Source organism: Apostichopus japonicus, chromosome 17 (assembly GCF_037975245.1).
Source record: "Apostichopus japonicus isolate 1M-3 chromosome 17, ASM3797524v1, whole genome shotgun sequence".
Taxonomy (NCBI): domain Eukaryota; kingdom Metazoa; phylum Echinodermata; class Holothuroidea; order Aspidochirotida; family Stichopodidae; genus Apostichopus; species Apostichopus japonicus.
Genome location: NC_092577.1, coordinates 28013128 through 28036861, shown reverse-complemented (window position 1 = coordinate 28036861; position 23734 = coordinate 28013128). Strand labels below are relative to the sequence as shown.

General features: G+C 39.0%; 1 protein-coding gene across 3 annotated transcripts in view; it reads left to right on the top strand.

Annotated features, from left to right (window-relative positions):
- Positions 1–23141, top strand: part of LOC139984172 (uncharacterized) — a 73551-nt gene extending 50410 nt beyond the window's left edge. For all 3 annotated transcript variants that reach the window (XM_071997941.1, XM_071997939.1, XM_071997942.1), the window contains 22 exons: positions 4101–4220; positions 5984–6043; positions 6271–6597; positions 7276–7524; positions 7914–8036; positions 8618–8959; positions 9268–9387; positions 9633–9980; positions 10799–10914; positions 11494–11564; positions 12160–12326; positions 12556–12816; positions 13207–13530; positions 14024–14131; positions 15154–15264; positions 16102–16455; positions 17170–17277; positions 17882–18244; positions 19449–19635; positions 20390–20649; positions 21510–21652; positions 22966–23141. In XM_071997941.1, the coding sequence (XP_071854042.1) occupies positions 4101–4220; positions 5984–6043; positions 6271–6597; positions 7276–7524; positions 7914–8036; positions 8618–8959; positions 9268–9387; positions 9633–9980; positions 10799–10914; positions 11494–11564; positions 12160–12326; positions 12556–12816; positions 13207–13530; positions 14024–14131; positions 15154–15264; positions 16102–16455; positions 17170–17277; positions 17882–18244; positions 19449–19635; positions 20390–20649; positions 21510–21652; positions 22966–23133 (4430 nt within the window). In that variant the 3' untranslated portion in view covers positions 23134–23141. The remainder of the gene's footprint in view (positions 1–4100; positions 4221–5983; positions 6044–6270; positions 6598–7275; positions 7525–7913; positions 8037–8617; positions 8960–9267; positions 9388–9632; positions 9981–10798; positions 10915–11493; positions 11565–12159; positions 12327–12555; positions 12817–13206; positions 13531–14023; positions 14132–15153; positions 15265–16101; positions 16456–17169; positions 17278–17881; positions 18245–19448; positions 19636–20389; positions 20650–21509; positions 21653–22965) is intronic.
- The last annotated feature ends 593 nt before the right edge of the window (positions 23142–23734 follow it).

Here is a 23734-nt window from a genome sequence, read left to right as displayed (position 1 = left end):
GTGGGGCAAAGCCGTTTTTCTTGCAGTTCCGTAGTCCAGTCAGAGGGGCAACTCAAAATTACTCTCAAAAATTCACAAAAATTATATTATTCGTAAATCCGCTTTGTTCCACCAAAAATTTGCGCACGTTTTTTAGTTATTCGGTAAACTTGGTACTATTTTTTGCACGAAAGCACTTGGAAACTCTCTCTTTGCAAGGTAGGATTAAGTCCGTATACACCAATCGCAAAGCAGCATTACTGCCAAATGACAATCACATGACAATAAGCACACACAAATCAGCATGGCTATCACATAGTTATGTTGAAACGTCCATATTTTGCGTACGAAAACAAGTTCGTTCGTCCAAGTTTTTTCAAATTTGATAGATGTACCGATATGACCTGAAAACAACATACCTATTTACCCAATGGTGAGTACTTTTCAGGTTCTTTTCATATGAAATAAAGTTGAAATCATCATTCGAAGTTCGTATTTACACAGCCGAATCACGTTTGGCAAGTATTTATAGGATGGACACTGGAACAGCTAGTTTCGCGAAAACGGTTCAATCTTAAATGTTGAGTCATTAGTGTACGATTTGCCCGTGTTTACTGACATTTTACTCAGTATTTGCCTAACTTTTTCATACTCTTGAGCTTTGTGGGTAGTAAAGTTACATTTTTATGACCCCTGGAAGCTAAAAACAAGGCTTGTCTACATTATAGTCCGTCAACTAAAAGAAGATTGAAAATGACATTAGGACAAATTGAATGATAGACTAACGTTAATCATTAACATGGTGACTATTCGCAGAGGCTGCTAGTGTACGTAGGTAAAGTCACATGCTTTCGTATCGTAATCTATGTGTATACTATATGTATATTTACAACTAGATAACATCAATTTGTTTATTTGTTTTGTTATTTAACTTTTGGCATGAGGGTGAAATTCGGTTAGCTTAATAAGCTAATCACACTGAGGCCCTCCCCTACATGTAATTTAAGCTACTGTAGACCTAGGCCTTCTACAACTAGCATTTACCAGTAGTCAAAAGAAGGAATAGAAGTACTTGTCCCATGTATATTAAACTGAATTGCACTAGGATAAAACTGATGTCTTGTTTTTACTTTATCGTTCAGTAATTGTAATGACTGTGGGCTACTGTTTGAACAGTCTCGTTTTCCAATTGTGTACACTGTTGGAAATTGGAATAAATATAGACTGCTTTGTGACAACATGTCTAAGGCGGTATGACATTGCTTTACATTTAAGGACTATTGAAAAGTAGACAGCTTTTATGGTTTGACAATTGAGATGCAATAACCTGGTCGCATATAAGACATAGTTTGGATTGGAAACTATCAAAGTCACACTACCTCTATCGAGAAGCTTTGTCAAAAATCAACCCATTGTATTCAGTAAAACGTGTTTTCATTTTCAGGGTATATATTGGAAATTTACCTAACCACATCAAATCAATTTTGCTATGCCTGACAAATCAAGACAGTTACCGAGTTACGTAGACCAAACTCTGTTATTTTTGCAAACCTTAAATAGTCGACTCATTTTTCTACAGCAAAGTAATTAAACTATTGCTTATTTACATTCCCTTGTAGGTCTTTCAACTATGACCGAACCAACCTCAACTGATCATGATAGGGGTGAAGAACCATGTGTCATACACCATCCAATGTAGATGTCAGTGACATTTACAAGAAGTTCACTCCCAAGACTTGGGATACTTTCCTAAAATGCATGGATATCTGAAAGGATCATCCTCACACTGAAAATGGAAAAACTGCCATTAAGTTTTTACATGTTCAAAATTGTGATCTACAGTCAGCCTTCCTACCTGCACTTCCAGTTCCAACTAATGGTGGATTTCACAGGAAATGCTATCAGAGATTTACCGATGCAACCAGAATTGAAATGGTTAAGAAAGCCAAGATGTGATTCAGTAAGTGCCTTTTTCTTGAAGGGAAAAGTGAAAGCCTTGAGACACATACAAGGTGATGCAGAATCTGCAAAGTCACTAAAGATGTTGGGTGACTCCTTTACAGTTGATGAAGTCAATTTCCTTGCCGTTGAAAAATTTGTCTACAAGCTGTATGGTCAAATGGATGCAACTTCAGTCAACGACGTGCGGTTTGATATGTTTAAGAAAGCCAACAGGATGGAGAGTACAATGCCTCCAAATAATGATGCCCTTCGTCAACATATCCTTCGTGCCAACTTCCAGGGAAGAATTTATAAACTAAGCTTAATGAAGAATCAAGATTTACCATCTAGTGAACATGGATGGATATTTGATGATGGACACCTTGACATCCATTGGATGACATCCATTGGATGAGCCTCCCACCTGCTCCTGAAAACATAATTGAACTTGGGAACTGCTCATGTAAGAAAAACAAGTGCCAACTACCAAATGCAGGAGACAGTTGCTGTGTATCCTTCGGCCTTCCATGCACAGATTTATGCCAATGCAAGGGGTGTGAAAACATCAGTCAGATGATACTTGAGATTGAAGAAGACTTGGACACAGACGAAGATGATCAGATGGAATAACTAGTTTGTAGTCTTGGAACAGCCATGATAATGTTTGACTGTGTAAGCTGTGCCCAGGCAGACTTTCTGCAAATCTAGCCATTTATATGTTAAGTTTGAGAGCTCTCATGTGTTGGTATTTTGTAGCATGAAGTTAGAATCAAGAATTGGCAAAGCCATGGGGTACTGGCACTGGAAAGGAGGGGAGGGGGCTTCCCCATCAGAATTTTGTGTCTCTGGTCAATTAAAACCTATTGCAATGCCATATTGTAATTACTTTTATGTTGTGGTCAATTCAAGGAATGAAGGTAGCAGAAGGCAGAAGAAGGTAGCAGAAAGTTGAACTCAATAGTATCATTATTTATGCAAACAAATTTTGAAGGGATGAGTTCAGGATAATTGTACCCCCAGAAAAAGTTCATGGTACCAATTGCAATGTTTCTAAACTATAACATCACTTAAATTTGTTGTAAATACCCTTTTCAGAGTGAACATTTAAGCTTCACAATTGTCACATTGACAATGTCTGTGTCGTTGATCTTCAATCTCATTCTCCATATAGCACATGCTGTGAGAAAATGAAGGAATAGTTATTAAAGGTGCACCACTGGCATAACTACTGGCATATTTAAGGTAACATTAACATTGCATTTCATGTTCACACATTAAGTTATGTCAATCCTCGAATCTACATGATGTGTAAGCTTGCTTTTAAACTATGAGTGTGTATGGACAAACTGAATATATGTGTGGTTATAACCCCAAACCTGTTATTGACATTTGTTATGTTACTTTCTAATAGATCTAGACATTTCTAAAAGAGTTAGGTCAATTCCATTTAAATGTAGAGGCGTTAAGGCCAGTTTGAAAAAATAGAGGGCGCCCTTTATTTCCAGTATTCTTTTACCGCCATTTTCTCCTTAACGTCCGCGAAATTTTGGTGGAACAAAGTGATTTTTATTTTAGGGTGTTCTAAGCAACACTTTTATTAAGAAATTATGTTGCCCCCAGAGGTGGACTACGGAACTCAAAAACTAAAGGGATTTTTGCCTTATGCCCCACGGTCTATATATGAATTTAAGGTGCAGGGATAGATTGTGGGGGAGCAAGTGGGGAGTGAGGTAGGAGGAGGGTGTCACGATGGGTCAGGGAGGGGGTATGACACTAACTACATGAGGTACCCCTACAAATCTATAGCTGCCCTGCATGCACTACATCCTTGCTGATATTTACTACATTAAATTGTCCAATTGCATGTCATTATTTGTAAAATCTTGCTTTTTCTTTAATTCTATATTTTTTTTACCAGAGTTTTTCAGATTTAAATTAAATCCCAGTTAGAACTAACTACAAATATATCAATCCTTTAGAAACATTAAATATTTGCAGAAAAAAAGATGCAACTTCATCAAATATTTCTGTAACATTTCAAATGTGTTGTTTTAGTTTATTTTCTCCATTAAGTGTAACATCAAAATGAACAGAAAGAAAACAAACACAAAACAAAACAAAACCCCATTTAGTTTTTGGTAAGTGCTGACTTTTTTTGCATTTGCTTCCAAAATTTTTAGTGACGGGCCTGTGCCCAGCAGAGTTGTTCAACTGCGGCAATGGTGCTTGTTTCAGGAGAGAGGCGGGCTGTGATACAGAAATCAACTGTGGCAATGAGGCTGACAAAGAACCATGCCCAGGTATGAAGTCCACACTTTGAGATATATGTTTCTTTTTAAATGCATGTTGTTATCTCCTAATTAATACAATTGGGGGGAGGGTTTTTTGGGGACGAAGATTTTCTTGGGGAGAGGTTTTTTGGGGGAGGTTTTTTTTGAGGGTGGTTTTTTTTGGGGGTGGGTTTTTTTAGGGTGAGGTTTTTTTTGAGGGAGGTTTTTTTGGGGCAGGTTTTTTTGGGGCAGGTTTTTTTTGGGGAGGAAGGTGGTTTTGGGGGAGGTTTTTTTTGGGGGAAGGTTCTTTTTGGGAGGGCTCTTTTGGGGGAGGGCTTTTTTGGGGGAGGACTTTTAGGGGGAGAGGTTTTTTTATTTATTTTTATCCAAGACAATGATGGTGATGTGTTCTTTAGTGATAGTGGGAGGTCATTCTTGGAAGATGGCACAGCCAAACCTCATATAAGAACATGATGCAAAGTTTGGAAGTGTCTGACTGCTGTTTTATCCAAATAAATAGATATTTTAGTAAGTTTACCTTTAACTCACCTTATACTATAACCTATAGTATGCAGGAGTTTAGTTTGTGAATATATTGCTTACTAATTATTAGCTCTTGTTGAGAAAACAAAAATACTTCCCCTTCTTAAAAAAAAGAGATTTGCACCTCCTATTCTTTAGGTTAGTTTTGACTTTGGAAAGAGAACCAGTAAAAACTTGAATCAACTAGGATAGTGATTGGGACAGCTTTGAGGATGATGAAACATGCAGATGTTAGGTGGGGAGAAGGGGGGGGGGCATTGATTAGTAAAGAGAAGCCTTTGAGCCTTAATCACCTCAGTGCAACAAGAGTACAAGTTTACTTGAATTAATATAAAATATATCTAAATTTAGTTAGGTGTATACTATTTTTGTTAGCTCTTTGGTGGGGGAGTTGTTCTTCACAAGGATCTCTGTCATGTTAGCTATTAAAAAACAATACTTGGTTTTGTGACCCCTTTAAAGTAACCAACATGAATGGACATTAGGCATTAGGCATCATGTCGAAAGTCAGATGCTGAGGGGGCTGCAGCCAGACTGCATAGGACATACTCTTTGCGTTCTGCAGTTTCACACAATAGGTGCTACTGGTCTGCCTAGGTAATCTCTATTGTTTGATATTCATTCAGCCTTGCTGCAGGGGATCTTGCAGCTGCTGCAGCTTGTCTCATTGACATGGTGGGTTAGAGTGATGCTATAGTGGTACTAACAGTTATATTGACACGGTGGGTTAGAGTGATGCTATAGTGGTACTAACAGTTACATTGACACGGTGGGTTAGAGTGATGCTATAGTGGTACTAACAGTTATATTGACAAGGTGGGTTAAAGTGATGCTATAGTGGTACTAACAGTTATATTGATACGGTGGGTTAAAGTGATGCTATAGTGGTACTAACAGTTATATTGACAAGTGGGTTAAAGTGATGCTATAGTGGTACTATAAGTTATATTGACAAGTGGGTTAAAGTGATGCTATAGTGGTACTAACAGTTATATTGACACAGTGGGTTAAAGTGATGCTCTAGTGGTACTAACTGTTATATTGATATGGTGGGTTAAAGTGATGCTATAGTGGTACTAACAGTTATATTGACACAGTGGGTTAAAGTGATGCTATAGTGGTACTAACAGTTATATTGACAAGTGGGTTAAAGTGATGCTATAGTGGTACTAACAGTTATATTGACACAGTGGGTTAAAGTGATGCTATAGTGGTACTAACAGTTATTATTGTATCATTTGTTTTCCCAGAGACTACCACATCAGCAGGAATGGTTACCAATAGTCAATCCACCACTCCATCTGATGATGGTGAGTAAGGCTAGGATGATGAAACTCTAAACCATTAATCAATTATGATGAACCACACAGAAAGGTCAAATTGTTCTGACTGTTTCTTGAAGAGTGGAAGTTAAACTTACCAATAAATCTATAGCATTTAGTTTTTAGCAAGGATCATAGCATCAAGAATTTTTTTTTTAAAATTGACACAATCAGCTGCTTTAAACTTTAAAAGTTTTTTATTCCGATTTTCCCAGCTTCAGCTTGTTTTGTCATCCCTGATACCTGCCAGTCTAGCCTCCCCTACCAGAATGCCTCCAGGAACTGGGACGGAAGCGACCCGGGACTGACCTGGACCCAGTTTTCCGGCTGTCACCCTAAGTTCTCGTCTCTGTTTTGTTGGATGCTGTATCCAGAGTGTCCGCCGGACTCCGGACTCGTCCATTCCATCTGTCTGGAAACATGCCAAGAGATTTTAGACGAATGCAGAGAGACGATCGAAAACGTCACAGGTACTCCGATACCGATGTTATGCAACGGACTACCATCAGAGAATGGTAGTACAGACGGCTTCTGTCTTGAAGGTGAGCCCGAAAACAATAAATAAGGAAGAAATATAACCTTTGTGTGTCTCTTATGTAAAATGTTGCAAGTGTTTATGTTACAAATTGTGCTGTTGTCCTCTTTCTGGACATATTCCTATATTCCTCCATTTTGAATCTTTATCTTTTAAGCTTTGCTTTGATTTTGCATGCTGTGACCCTGACGTTAAAAACCTGTCTTTTTACAACATACCCCGAACTAAGAAATGGTTTATTTTTTTGGGGGGGGGGCTTAATTTGTCACTTTTTCAGCAGGATAGTTCTGTGACCAAAAATATCATGTTTCCTGACATAATTAACAAGATTTTTAGCTGTTGTTATTCTCAGAATTCTACTTTTCTACTTTTGGATGATAGTATTGTACAAATGTAGAAGCAAAGGTTAAATAATGATTTTCCAATCGAAGGATAAAATGTAACGAAAGCGATGATGTAACATTTTGAAAATACAATAAAACTCAAAAGAATTCTTCTTTGAAAATCGCTTGGTACATTCAGAAAGGTGGTGGTGGTTGGTTGGTTGATACTACAGATCCCAAAAACTGTTTGATCCCATCAGGAATTTTGATAAAGTCATTGCCATCATTTTAAAAGTCACAATAAAATGCAAAACATATTTAAATGTTTCAAGTTTATAGCTCCTTTTTTTTGGATTTGATAGAGTTCAAAGGTCCGTGCTATTCTCAAGAATTAAACTGTGGTGGTGTGGGAGACGACACGTGCATCCCCACATTCCAGAGGTGTAACGGGATCATCGAATGTCCAAATTCACTGGATGAGTCTAACTGTTCAGCGCCATGCAACACCTTCTCACAGTTTGACTGCCTGGACGGAACCTGTATACCCCAGGTAGCCGTCTGCGATGGGATCGATCATTGCTCGACACAGATTGATGAAGTGGGATGTCTGGGTGAGTTGTCACAGCCTCTCCGAATTCTTGTGAATGGTCCGCCTAATGTTAGACTCGGTTGTATTGGTCTCTGAGTTTTCACTTGCTTGGGGGCTTTTCCTTGTTTTTGAAATGTCAGTAATTATTTCTGATAGCTGATGTAGATAATTGACCAAGTCTGAGTACTAGTATAATTTATTTCCCTTTTATGCACCCCACACAAGCAACAAGATTAGAAGGGCCAGATAATGAGGGATTTGGATCAGTTTACCTCCTCCATTGCACATTTTAGTGTATCAAGTTTTGTGTAAAATTTTATTCTAGATTACTCCTTGGTTTTGGGATTTTTTCAATATTCCTCCCTCTTTCTCCTAACACATAATTGTACTCTATGTAATTTTATTGAACAGCGAATAACTCTGGCTGCAACCTCTACCAATTTAACTGCGGAGACTTCTGTATCAGCAACGACCAAGTCTGTGATGGACTGGACCATTGTCCCAATGCTGAAGATGAGGTTTTCTGCAAAAGAGGTAATAACTGCAGTGTATTTATTGAGTTAATTGTATTGAACAGTGGGTTGGGTTTGTTAGTACCTTGGTAGGATCATGAACATTGGTCAATTAGGAGACCATGAGTTGTCCATTACCTAATAATAAATCAGTACCTTTAATTGTCCAAGCAGTACCTGCCAGTTGATCTGCTCCCATTGAATCAGTCATTACCTTAATACGTCGACAAAGAATTAAAACTTTGTGTTCTTGTATACTTGCATGTCTGGACAAGTTAACATTCCAAACAGTAATAAATGCTTTAAAAGATAAAGCCACAGACATCAGATTTGATTTCATGTTAACTACACACAGCAACCAAATATAGGATAAAGCTCTACCTGTGACTCCAACTGCATTTGCCATAGGAGGGTTTGATTTTTATGATTTATTATTTTTGAAGGGTGTAATACAATTGTTGTTCCTGTCTCTGGGTTTAATGTTTTATTCCCCCCCCCCCACTCACCCCCCATTCCCCTTTTCTTGAATGATGCAATAGTTACTGTCTCCCTTTTGGTCATTAAATATTTCCATTTTCTGATTCTTTTAATTCTCACCTCTAGTAACTTACGTTCAAGAAAACGCCATCGAGGAGATCAAATCGCCGAATTATCCCGGCGAATACGACAACAACACAGATATAACTTGGTTCTTCACGACACACCAAGGAGTACAAATACTCCTCTACTTTACGGAATTTGCAACCGAGAGCGGCTACGACTTTGTAACCATCGGCAACGGATTTCAGCCTCCCCATCACACAATATTGCAATGGTCTGGTAGCGACCCATCCATATACGCATTATCTACTTCAGGTTACCTTTGGCTGAGATTCACATCCGACGTCTCACACCAGGAGGCCGGTTTTGTTGCAAATGCTTATGCCATCAAGGTCCCCTCAAATGGTGAGTGTGATCTACATTCAGTGACTTTATAGAACAGGTTCAAAATGGAACCCTCTTTCTTCTTAAGTGAATTTTTAAACTGTGGTCATAGGAATCTTCCCAGGGCCTTTTAAATCTAGGTAGGGGGATGGGTTGGGGGGGTGGGGGGTATTTTTGGTAGACTATCACTTCATGTCTGTTTTGTAATTTTATAGATTCTCTCTTTTACCATTTATGATATCGATAGTTGTATAGATGTCCTTCCATGCTATTTTGTAGTTCTATAGTTTTCATTTTTCAGATTCGATGTTTTTCACATATTTTGACAGATTCCTTGGAGTGTGAGGGTAACCAGTTCAGCTGTAGTGGCTATGCCTGTATTCCACCGTCAGCTGTCTGTGATAATACTGTGTCCTGTGGGAATGGAGATGATGAAGCCAACTGTACAGGTACAGATATGTTACAAATCAGAGGGTCTGGAGGGGGTGGAGGGATGGGAGGGGGTGGAGAGACTGAGGGGGGTGAAGGGATGGGAGGGGGTGTAGGGTACTGGAGGGGCTGTAGTTTATCCAAGAAGTACTTGTGCTCAGAATGTCTTTGTAATGTTAAAAGTCATGCTCTTATTGTAGGATATAATTGTATACAAACAAATCTTGAAAACAAACAAATCTGAGGCTGTGAATTGTAATTACAGACACAAGCGGATGTTCAAGTGTCCCATCAGAATGCCAGCCCTACCTCCCGTACGGTACCACCAAATTTCCCAATCGGTTCGCCGCAAACGCCACGGACGCCGAATCGACATTATCGCAACTGATACCCATTGCCGGTTGCCATGTGGATGCATTGCCATACATATGTGCTGCCCTCTATCCTGACTGTCGCGACACGGGTGTGGTCCTCGAGCCATGTAACACCACCTGCTACGCCGTGATCCAGAACTGCGAGGAAACGTACTTTAACGAAACGCAGGAATTGTGGCCTTTCACTTGTTCCCACTATGGAAATTATGAAGAACGGGACGACGGATTTTGCATCACAGGTAAATCGTATGCCGTGTCTTGTAACACAGGAGAATCGGACCTTCCACCTAGTGTTAAATTCCTTTCTTCTCTTCAGCGGGCCGGGAAAGGGGATCGGGAGGGGGAGCTAGCAGAACTGAAAGGAGATGCTTGATGTAATTTCTTTGTTTTAAAATGACAATTATTTTAATCATGGAATTGCACAAAGATCCCAAAAGAAATTTTAGATGATGTCGCTCGTTTTTCTGAAACTGAGAAAAGTTTTGTAGGACGACGGGAGAATTCCTCGTTACTAAAATGATTATCTGAAATTTAGAAACTCCATAATTTTATTGAAGAGAGGTGTGTGTAGATGGTAACAATTATTTCTTACAGTCGTTTGGGATATATGGGGTTCTGTGGCTGATCCTCTTTTATCATCTTGAGGGCGTTGTGGTCAAGTGGTTAAGGCAGTGGACTTGTGATCTGAGGATTACAGGTTTGAGCCCTGGCCAGATCATTGCGTTGTGTCCTTGGGCAAGGCACTTTGTCTCCATTGCCTCTCTTCACCCAGGTGTAGAAATGGGGACTTGCGAGGTGACTTGTAAATATAGTTGCATGCGCCGGTTTGTGGCTGCACCCTATGGGAAGTCCCCCAGGGGACACGTGGCTGTGGTGCACTGTGGTGCCCCAGGAGAGAAGTTTGAATTGTGCACACTTTGGTGCGTAGGTGTGACAAGTTACCAATGACCAGGGTTAAGTACAGCGCAGCAAGACTTTATTGTCAGTTGCACTATATAAGAACTGTTAAGTATTATTAATTATTATTATCTTCTGTTCTTCTTTTCTGTACTTGCAGTGAAATACCTTGTGACAGTTCCTGGATTTGTTCTCATGAATGGTTCTTTCACCCCAGATCTTCTGGATTCAAATTCAACCAGTTATCTCACACTTGAATCGGAGTTTGTATCAGAGGTGAGTCGCGAGATGGTCATATTTTAAAAGCACTGGGTTGTTGAATAATGGCAGAATTCAATCGTGTGGCTTCTTTTATTTTGAGACTGGAATCTTTTTAAAACATTCACTGTGCAGCAAAAGGAGCAGAAAAGATGCCAACATCTAATCAAGCCTGGAAAAAGAAGTCCTTTTGAACATCAGTCGTTGCTTGGTCTGTGTTTTCTTTCCTGTTTGTAACATTTTCAGGAATAAAAGGTGCATGTTTCAAGTTGTAGGGAGTATCATTCATTTGTTGTATAGTTAAGTGAATTTTTGCAGCAGTTTATGCTTAGAATAATTTTGAATTATTAAATTTGCCTTTCCGCTGTTTTTCCTTGTATGGTTATAGTCTTGTTATTGATTGCTAATTTTCAGTGAAATTGGACCGTTCTTTTGGTATCCTTTCCAATGTTTATTTTGTTGTTTTCATCGGTTTTTTTTTTCCATTTTTGCCTCTCATATTGTAGCAATGTTTCTTGAGCCTATTAAGTATTGATACTAACAAAAATCTTGTTTTATTTCATCCACTTTTGGATTTTTTTTATTGTTTTTTTGCAGACTGCCTCTGTGTTTGAAGATAGCAGTTTGCTAAGTCAGGAATACATTATGACAGAAGTAACAGGCTTCAGGTGTGTGATTATTCTAGTGTAGATGTAAATTGTGATTTTAAATATTTATAATAATATATCTGATTAAAGAGAGAAACTTCAACTTGTCTGTATGGTGTTTTTATTCACAGGATATGAATTAATTGTCGGTTTTACAAACAGATTTGTAGAGAGCATATTTTTGTACTTAAAAAGTGTCACATTTACAAACAGACTTCTAAGAAGCGGGCTCCTAGAATATTAACAAAGGTTACTATTTACAAACAGACTTCGCACTCATATCCTTCTAGTATCTAATTGCCTTTACGCATACTCACCACTCCCCTCCCCTCTCCCACCCTCTCCACAATGGAGTTTCGCTTGTACTCAAACTCCTGTAGTTTGTAATTCTAGTACAGCTACTTATGCAAGACTAATTACTTTTGCTTAGAACCTTGTACTCTTAATTATATTATACTGGGGAATTTGTACCTATCTAATACTTCTTACAAAACTTTAATTCTTGCAAAACATGTCATTTTCAACAGATTTTATTCTTAAGTACTTAGAGTACCATTTCTTGCTTACATTTGTTTAATGATGGTATAATCTTTGTCTAATTTTGTTATGTTTTCAGTCCTGGGAGCATCAACATCTCATTTAACATCTACCTTAATCAACTCAAGGATAACGACCTCATCTTTACGACTAGCCTCGTCAGGCAAATTGTCCTGGACGGCATCGAGTACGGGACGCACTACCAGGGTCTACCACTCCAGTCAGAGAGTTTGACAATCTCACCAGGTATGAAATGGTGTCTTAAATTTTGGAGTGCTCAAGAAATAGTGGGTTATGTCTTCAAATGGAGATTCTGGAAAACTATTGATAATAATGTTACTAGCTCTGATTAGAAATTGAGATGATTTTAACATGCAATTGGTATTTATAAGCAAGGGACCTAATACAGTGATCAAAGTGTTTATTCTGTTCATCACAGGTCACAATAAAAAACCTTGACTTTGTTTCTCCTCAGCGAGTGTGGTCGACAACGAGCCCCCAACTGTTCTCTCCTGCCCCAGTGACATAAGAGTCACTGCTGCGTACGAGCAATTTGTCAACGTTTCGTGGGACGTCCCTCAGTTTGAGGATAACTCTGGTCTCTGGTCATTAGTTGAAGGTTCTGTCCTCCCTTACAAGTTATTTCAGGTGAACACCATCACAGATGTCCTGTACGTTGCTGTGGATCCGTCCGGGAATCAAGCTAGCTGTGAATTCTATGTAGCCGTCCTACCGTGTAAGATTTCTGTCTGTCTGTCTCTCTGTCTGTCTCTCTGTCTGGGGGTAGAAAGTTTAAATGTCAGAAGACATTGAAGTAAAGCATGAAATTATTATGAAGAAGAAAAATTATAAGAACACAAAATAACAATGTTTTTTGATATATATGAAAGAATTCAAACTTCATTTGACTTAATAATTATATGATATGATTACCACTTTGTTTTGTTCCAAGTTGTAAGCTTCCTAACTATTTAGAACACATAAACTATTTAGAGTAGATTTGAAACTCATTATGACAACAGAAAATTAATATTTTAACTCTCAATTGATATGGGGAGGTTTTCACTCGGTCTTTCAAGTATGAAAGTTTAATGCCGACCCTCTGAATTTGGTGAAACTTTCACAGATGTTTGCGAACCTATCGTGGCGACTCTACGGGAAGGGGAACAGATTAACATCTCGACCCCATTCTTTCCCCGGGATTACCCCAGAGACATCACCTGCGTCTATAACTTCACCGCCCCGTCCGGGATGAGGGTGATGACCGAATTCCTTCAGTTTGCCATCGGCGTGGCGGAACTGATCACGGAGATCGGAGTGTTCTCCGGCTTTGTGACTCCACTTCCGTTGATCTCAGCTGGATCGCAGTCACACGTGAAGTTTGTCAGCAGCTTTGAACAGTTTAGTCACCAGGGCTTCTTAGCCACCGTAAGAGCAGTGAATGTCAGTGGTAAGTTTATTGATGCAGAACTGTTTCATTGGCCTTGCAAGCTTCTATATGACAATGTTTGCCATCAAATGGAGAACTAGCAATAGCAATCCCTGCTTATCTTTGCCAGAGGGGGAGGGAAGGGGGGCGGGTGGGTGGGTAAGGGTGGTAACAGTCAGAAGCCACATTATTATGTCACAAAGAAACCCACTAATGTTTAATACAAACCAATAAGCAGCAGAGAAGGGGTTTCCAAAGAAATTTGAATTGGATATTACAAAAGACAATTAACATTCCTGTTCAAATAATGTACTAAGAGAGAGAAAGTTGTTAACAACCGGCTTTATCTACTACAAAACATGATGTGTAGGTGACAGTATAAGTTAGAGGGCCTGATGTTTCAATCTGAGGAGAATCTTCAGAGGCAAAACTGAAATGAAGACAGATCAATAATTTACTTCGAGAGGCTAAATCGCATTCATAGCTTGTTTTGAATCTATGTTCCCTTGAACAGATTACGAAGGACTCCTTTGCAGTAATGGCGGACAGGTTCTACCCAGAGAAGAACTCATCTGTGATGGCGTCGGCCATTGCCTCGATGATAGCGATGAAAGCGACTGTAGTAAGTCTAACTGCAGGACTCAATTTGTAAATGCCAAGAGAAACAGAAATTGACAATTGTACATCAACAGTTTGACCCTTAGTGACACAGCCTGAAACAGATGTTATCAAATTGATAAGTGTATAGATACATGCATGTACAAGACATTGCAACATTGTGTAACCATCACAGTCATGATGGTTTACATAGAAGTGTCAACATGTTGTATATGAGCATGTTGACTTCAGCATAGAACAACAACACTGTGATTTACATCTTTAAGTGTCAACATGTTGTATATGAGCATGTTGACTGCAGCATAGAACAGCAACACTGTGGTTACATTTTTCGGTGTCAACAGCTTGTATATGAGCATGTTGACATTAGCACAGAACAGCAACATGATGGTTTACATCTTTAAGTGTCAACATGTTGTATATGAGCATGTTGACTTCAGCATAGAACAGCAACACTGTGGTTTACATCTTTCGGTGTCAACAGCTTGTAAATGAGCACGTTGACTTTAGCACAGAACAGCAACATGATGGTTTACATCTTTAAGTGTCAACATGTTGTATATGAGCATGTTGACTTCAGCATAGAACAGCAGCACTGGTTTGCATCTTTCAGGTATCAACAGCTTGTATGAGCATGTTGATTTTAGCACAGAACAGCAACATCATGGTTGACATCTTTTAGTGTCAACATGTTGAGTAAATGAGGATGTTGACCTCAATAGAGTACAACAACACCATGGTTTGTAAGGTTAGCATGAGTTGTATGCTTTTGCTGACATTTAATATTAAGAATCTTGAATCTTTAATGTTATGTTAGTGAATAAAACAAATCTAGACAGTATATGGTGACAGCCATTTATCTTTCAGAGTGAATTAAATATCTATACAAGTTTTGATAAATGTCTTCCAATTTGAAATCTGCAATTTGTATAACAAGTTTCCTGGTCACTTACTAGAGTTACTTTTTTTCAGAATTTTTCCAGAGATATGTTCCTTCCATCTTAATTTATTTTTTCATATATTTAGATTGTAGAGATGGTGATTATGTCTGCTATGGGAGAGATATTTGTGCAAGAGACCACAGAATCTGCGACGGGGTCCGAGACTGCGCTGAGAGCGATGATGAAATCAACTGTCGTAAGTTATTCAGAAACGGGAAACCAAGTTGTTTCTTTTATATTATGTGTAAAAGTAAGTTGGCCTGAAATTTCAATCCTAGCAGGATCTTCTTCAAAGGCCAAATGACAAGTAACAGTAACAGATTGGACAAAAACACACACAGAATACAGACATGTTATTGAGCATGGTGAACACAAAGAGATAGATGTAAGGGGATTAGTAGACAAGGGATGGAGAGAAGAAAGAAGGAAACCAACAGGGGAAGAGGAGAGGTAGGAGATAAACAGTTGATTCTTTTATATTATGGTAGGACCTAAATGAGGTGCTGGGTCTGTTTTTATCAACCATTTGGACCTGACTGTCGTACATTAACTCTGCGTTTGTTATAGAGATGCGCCCTGACATAATATAAGGTATAATGATTTGGACTCGTGGGAATATGCATTACGACCTCAATTCTGATGGTTTTCTCTTTATTTCTGACTCCGTTTCACTGTTATACCACCCTTTTTTGTCAGAATAATATTGTAACATTAGTAAAACTTGTGTCAGGTACTTATCATGTAACAAATCTTGTTTCATGAATGGTTTTAATTATTGCAATATTTCAGATTATTCTCAGACAAGCTTAGGATGGGTTGTCAATATAAAAATTACTTTGAAAGTTTCCTTAACCAAAATTTTAATTTTTTATCTTCCCCCGTTTCGCTGTGACCTTGTGAATACACCTTGGCCAATGATCACATACAGCACCCTGCGCACCCCATGAATAAGGATAACACTCATTTTCATTGATTCCATGCACCCAGATGGCATTTCCCAATTGCTTTCAAGAATTTCCACTTTTGTACTTAGATCGGAATTGCTCTGCGGGCAACGTCACCCTAGATGCCAATGAAACTATGACCATTCAAAGCACCAACTTCCCTGGATTTTATTACCCAAATATGGAGTGCGCTTGGTCATTGCTGGCACCAGAAAATCACAGCATGATTGTCCGCATTAAGCACCTGGATCTTGGCAGCCGTGACTCTGTCCAGATCGGACAGGGCCGGGATTACCTTAACTCGAGCAGTGCCATCAGAACTCTCTCGGCAGGAGACGACGTCATCCCGATCAATAGCAACATGGCCTGGATTCGATTCAGCAGTGGGAGAGATGTCAGAAATAATCGGTTCTCTTTAGAAGTGCAAGTCTTGACCTCAGAAGGTAAGCATTGAAATCTTTAGTTTTAGATAAAACTTGTGTAAAAACTTTCTGAGATTGGTAGCTTGGTAGTGATAGCTTGAATAGAACCTGTTTGAGAATGAGAGATGTGTAAAGTAGAACCTGTTTGGTGCTGAAAGTTGTGAAAAGTAGAACTTTTTTGAGGCTGAGAGTTGTGAAAAGTGGAACCTGTTTGGTGTTGAAAGTTGTGAAAAGTAGAACCTCTTTGAGGCTAAAAGTTGTGAAAAGTGGAACCTGTTTGGTGTTGAAAGTTGTGAAAAGTGGAACCTGTTTGGTGTTGAAAGTTGTGAAAAGTGGAACCTGTTTGGTGTTGAAAGTTGTGAAAAGTGGAACCTGTTTGGTGTTGAAAGTTGTAAGAAGTAGAACCTTTTTGGGGCTGAGAGTTGTGAAAAGTGGGCTCTGAGAGAAGTACGTTTAAGTAGCAAAGGAAAAGTAAGCTAGGCTAGGCGTTGTATCTGGTGAAAAGGTATTAAGAGACAAAATTAATGGCTTTGCCTTTAAAAAAAAACACTTTTCTTTAGATTTTTCATTTTCTGTCAGTTTCAAACTTAGTATATGTTACTGCAATATTTTTATAACGAATAATAGGTTCCTTTTTTAATATTCTTAACCACTGGTTCAATGCTGACATTTTTATTGAAGTAGTTTTCTTGGATGACTAAAATTCTTCCATAATTTTGTAATCTTTTTGATCAGATTTTACTAGTGAGACGTTCCAATGTTACTCAGGTGATTACATCATCCAATCAGCTGTTTGTGACGGCATCAACGACTGCAAGGATTTCGCAGATGAGGACGAATGCCGTAAGTGAACATTAGTAAATTTTCAAGTGTAAGCATGATCAAACAGAATTAGATCAAAATATTCAATTCCTGAATATTATCCACGATCCATCAAGTACACTTTAAACTGCTTGGCAACTGGTTTGGAAAGCTAACCAGACAGCTTATCTGCTGCTGTTTGTGAGGAATGAAAATTAAGTTCTTCAGAACTGGACAAGACTTGTAGACTTCTTTTTCAACTTGAAGCTTGCAGAATTTATGTAAATCAAATATTATACTGTCAGATTCAAGCAATTAATGTTAATTGCTAATTTAAATAACCACCAACTCTGGTAGTGGCTTGCAAGTTTGCTTTCAAGCCCCTCTAATGGTTATTGAGATGAGAACCAAAAAGTAGAGCCTTAATCCAACAGGCCTGCAAGCCTGCAGAGCCTTACAGTATAGGCTGTAGAGCCTAACAGTATAGGCTATAGGGCCTAAGAGTATAGGCTATAGGGCCTAACACAACCTCACTGCCTATAGAGGAAGGATTTTGTCTCCAGACATGTCTAGAAAAGTCATTACTGATGCTTGGGAAGGTAACCTACTTTTACCATTACATTTTATTTATTGTGTTCTTCCACAGCACCCTGTGTACATATAGCAGACCCTGTCTGTTCCCCTCTTCTCCCTTATGGAGAAACCATCTTCCCCCACCTTTTGGCGGGCTCATCCGAAGAGGCTTCAGAGATTGTTTCAAACTCCTCCTCCTCTTCCATGGTCTCGGGCTGCCATCCGGACGTCCATCTGTTGTTTTGTTCTGTCTTCTTCCCCGATTGCCCTCACACCGGCCCCGTCCAGAGACCGTGTCGGTCCTTCTGTAAGAATGTGACCGATTCCTGCAGAGCCATTTACGAGAACATGACCAGTTCACCATGGCCAATCGACTGCAACGGATACGATGACCGCCTGCCGGTCGGAAACGGTTTATGTGATGGAGGCAGTGGAGGTAAGTTCACTTTGCATTGAATGTTATTTAATTCAGGGATTTTAATTAGGAGTGTAGTTTCATTCTGTGTCGGTAGCATACATGTTACTTCATAAATTGGCTGTTTGCTGCAAAGGGTTAACTTGTACTGCATCTACAATGCTAACTTTTAATGAGTATCTCTCAATAGATTTTACTTGCTCTTATGTCAGAGGGTTTTTGCCTTTCTGGACAGCATTGGTTGTGTTTAATATTTGAGAAAGGAGAAGTTGGTATTTCAAAGTGCTAAATTCACCCTGATGGTCAATATTTACATGTTTACTACACCATGAATAAAAAGAATCACCAGCAGGTTCATTCTAGTCTTAATGGATGACTTTAAGGCAGAATTTTTGTCTTGATATTTCATAAAAAAAGAATATTTGAAAGCTGGTTTTGTTGGTGAAGCCGTCCTGGGTTTTCATAATGTTAACCTTTCAATATGTTATATATCTGAAATGTTACTTTAAGGGTAAATTGATGATGTTGGTTCCTCACTGCAGGCCTGTCAATCCATAAATTCTAATAACTCAACCAAAATGTGTTGCGGTTTACTTTATATGACCATCAGGGCACCATTGGATGAAGTTTAATGCCTTTTGTCCTTCACTGATTTGGAATGCACACTGTTAACATGTTGTGAAGCCATTTAAAGTTATGTTTCCCTATTGAGTATGGTGTTGCATATTAGGAACTGGTCTATTGGTCTGTGTGTTAGACTAAGTAGTTCAGCCACTTCATTGATCAGCCTGATATGTTTAAAGGGTCATTCCCAAAACAACAAAAAATAAAAAATGTAAAATGGTATAGGACAACATCCTGGACTGCTAGCAGTGTTTTCTAACGGCCTACAACACTTTTAAAATTAATTTTGGGATACCACGTGTATCCTTTAAGGGGAAAGTTTGACAAGGAACCTGTGATGGATCAGTATGCAGTAAAGTTCCACGTAGTGAGAAAAGACGTGTAAGTTTCATTTTGCCCTACCTGTAGGTAACCTGAACTTCTGATGAGGGGTGGGGTGGGGGGGCAGATGTGGGAAGTAATACTGAGATGATTTGGTTTCAATGTGGGAATTATTGTACAATATGTCATCTGGTCTTGAGATTGCAGTTTTGTCAATATGTTTTGTGTTGATATATGTTGATGCCATTCTCATGTAATGTATACATTTCCCTCCATTCAGATATATTTAACACAGAAATATGTGGCACCCGTCTAGCGACTCCCCCACGTGGTCGTATCGTAGGTGGTGTTGGAGCGTCATTTGGTGACTGGCCCTGGATGATATCACTAAGGGACAGTGAAGGTGACCATCAATGTGGTGCTACCCTCATCACAGAGAAATGGGCTATTACTGCAGCCCACTGCATGTAAGTATGATTTAGAATGGGCTATTACTGCAGCCCATTGCATGCAAGTGTATTGTAGAATGGGCAATTACTGCAGCCCACTGCATGTAAGTGTGATGTAGAATGGGTTATTACTGCAGCCCACTGCATGTAAGTGTAATGTAGAATGGGCTATTACTGCAACCCACTGCATGTAAGTGTGATGTAGAATGGGCTATTACTGCAGCCCACTGCATGTAAGTGTAATGTAGAATGGGCTACAACTGCAGCCCACTGCATGTAACTGTGATTTAGACTGGGCAATTACTGCAGCCCACTGCATGTGAGTCTGGTGTAGAATGGGCTATTACTGCAGCCCACTGCATGTAAGTATGATGTAGAATGGGCTATTACTGCAGCCCACTGCATGTAAGTATGATGTAGAATGGGCTACAACTGCAGCCCACTGCACTTCTCTTGCAATACTATGCCATTACCATGGCTATCTCTTGGAGATTGTGCTATTACAGTAGCTGGCTGAATGTTAGTTTACTCATTGTAGAGTGGGTTATTACTGCAGCCCACTGCACCAAAGACTCTTGTAATAGTATGCTATTACCATGACTATCTCTGTGCTATTACAGTAGCCTGTTGAATGTAAGTGGGTTTATAACTGCAACCAACAGTATATCATGGACCGGCACTAAGCACCAACTGTTTTTACTAATTTTATATATTAATCAGTATTTGCTCTTTCAAGAAATCTCTGATCTTATAATCTTCTCATCTCCCTCAGCGGTTTTGTGTCCACTGCAACACTTGGCGACCTGTTGTTGTCCTCACCTACCCCTTACCATCATGAAACCACGTTCAGAACCTTCACACACCCGGATTACAACTACATCACCAAAGAACACGACATTGCACTTCTGAGGTTCGACAAACCGGTCAATTTCACTGATTATGCAAGGCCTGCATGCTTGACCACTTTGAAGAATGAGACGGAGGCCTATACAAGATGTTACGTCACCGGATGGGGTCACCTTGAACCGGATGGTAAGGCCGAAATATTCGAAATCATTGTCATGTATAGTGTTATTTTTTGACTTGACATGTGGATCAAACATGTACATGCATAGTAACCATGTAACCGGATGCGGTCACCTTGAACAGGAAGGTCAGGCTGAAATATTCAAAGTCATTGTCATTTATAGTGTTATTTGTGACTTTGACGTGTGGATCAAACATGTACATGCATAATAACCATGTAATCATGTAACCCGATGGGTGCACCTGGAACCGGAAGGTCAGGCTGAAATATTCAAAATCATGGTCATTTATAGTGTTATTTGTGACTTTGACATGTGGATCAAACATGTACATGCATAATAACCATGTAATCATGTAACCCGATGGGTGCACCTGGAACCGGAAGGTCAGGCCGAAATATTCCAAATCATGGTCATTTATAGTGTTATTTTGTGACTTGACGTGTGGATCAAACATGTACATGCATAATAACCATGTAATCATGTAACCCGATGGGTGCACCTTGAACCGGAAGGTCAGGCTGAAATATTCAAAATCATTGTCATTTATAGTGTTATTTTTTGTGACTTGACGTGTGGATTAAACTTGTACAAGCATAGCATGTTGGCCAGTAACGATACAATAAGTAAAATATCATTAATTGTATGGCAGTGTTCGTTTGCCTTACTAGGTTGGATCATAATCAAAATGTGCTCCCCCTTGATTGGGCAGTATGGAAGTAACTGTGGCTTTTGTCTGTCATTCCCATGCAGTAGTTACATTGGAACCTTAACTAACTAACTTAAGATATGACAATCCCTCCCCGCTCACACCAGTCGATGACCAGAGGTAATCGTCCCTAAGAGCAAACGTTTGTTTTGTTTCAGCCGGAGAGGTGCCAGACCGTCTCCAAGAGGCACTGACGAGGTTCATCACAGCTGAACAATGTCACAACCAAGTCGGCAGTGATTTCTACGAAGCTCTCATGCTCTGTGCGGGCTATGAGGAAGGAGGCATCGATTCTTGTCAGGTGAGGAAAGTGATTACTTGGCGCAAAATATGTATTATGATAGAAGAGGATAGTTCAGAGGAAAAATCTTATTTATGACTGGTGAACATATTCCAAATGATCCTGGTGAAGTTTGCAAATAATTCCTACGTAACATTTATGTCTAGATATTGATGATTGAAATTGTTGCAGATGTTATCATTTATGAGTGAACTTGAAGCAAACAAGTGTGATGATGTCATAGTTGTACACTGACAGCAAATGTTTTGTATTCCTTCATATGTAGTATCGCAGCCCAAAATGCTGTGTAAAAATGGGCAAATTGCTATACAAAGTCCAAAGATGTGTAGCGTTTTGTCTTTACAGAGGAACAGTAGTACTTTGTAAAGAACAAAAAGTCAGAGCCCTTCAATAGTGCAACACCAAATTTGAACACTAAATGATTCCCTGTGAAACCAAGGACTGAGGTGTGTTCATATTGAGATGTATCCCAGCTTTGGAGTAAAAAAATGGATGTAACTTTTCAAGCAGCAGATTCATTGATATTTTACCTGAAATATTAGTCAAAAAACATCACCAATAATCGAGTGAAAGAAACCTCACAAACGAGAGAATTAAAGAAACTGACAAAGCTTGGACTTGTTTGTAGATAAAGATATTTGAATTCAAGGAAAAATTTGAATTCAAGGAAAAACTATGCATTTTGTGTTCTTTTCTTAATAACCATTCTCAGCTTCTTATATATTTCAGTCTTTTTATATTTTTGAAGTATTTTCAGTACATTTTAAGAATTGGCAAAGAATTTGAAGGGTCCCATTTGATTGGATATGAAATTTTTTGCTCTGAAACGGGGACTTTACAGTGGTGCTTGGACAACTGATTGGATTCTTGCCATTACTGATGAATGTGTTCTCATAACTTTCAAAGATAATGCTTATTATGGCCTGATAACACCTAGTAGGGGGTTTGGTCTCCCTTTTGGCTAAGTGAAGTTTCAATGTCAGAAAGATTATATCTTCTTCTAGCATATGTATGTATGTATGTATGTATGTGTGTATGTATGCATGTATGTATTTTAGATCCTCCCACAAGCAGGAACTCGCGAAGAAGCCATCATTGGCTTATCAAAGTCGCAAGCTGACTGAAGTCAGTCTCTTAGATTCATATTTAACGTCCATGATTATGAATTGTTAATTGTCAACAACTCTGTAACTGGACGACATACATTAATCTGGGAGTGGCTCGAACTAGGGACCTTACGATTGAAAGGCACCGGCGTTAACCACTGAGCTAACACTCCATATAATTCTCAATTTTTTTCCCCTCTCATTTAGGGTGACAGCGGCGGGCCATTGATCTGTGAAGGAGAGGACGGACGCTGGCATCTGGTGGGGGTCACGTCATTTGGCTATAGCTGTGCTCTGCCTCGCCTTCCAGGAGTGTACACAAGAATATCCACCCACACGGATTTTGTGACAACTGTGATTGGTCAATTTGGATGAAGGAGAAAGTAAAAGCCTTGTATTTTGAAAACAGATAACCTTAATATTCTTTTCTACATGAAATTGTACAGTATTTAAGATATTTTGTAAGATATTTAAAAAAAATTTAAAATATGATATCATGACCAAACGATCATTTTAAAATGTGTATTCATTTCATATATATTTTTTTCAATTTTGAATTAAGATTGCTTAAAACCAAATCAATATGCAACATTGTATACTAGTAAACTAGCAAGTATGGTGTGTATGTTTTTTGATATTTTGTGTAAGGTTGCTAAAGGTTTCTTTTTTTGGGATGCTGAAGATTTGCTTCACATCTGTAGCAGATTTGAGGGTATTTCGTGGTATATATATTTCCAATGTACTCTGGCATTTTCAAATTAATTAATTAATTAGAACAACTCAGAATGTTTCTAATGATAATAATTTGTTTCTCCCATTGTTTAAATCCATGCAACCTAAACCTTAACAATACCCCTGAACAAAGGAATTCATCTGAGGACGTGGGTAGTCTTTGAAATGGCATCTGAGGACTTGAATTTCCTTTGTTAGAGTCCTCAGTCAGAATACAAAACAGGTGCATACACATACACCCGCA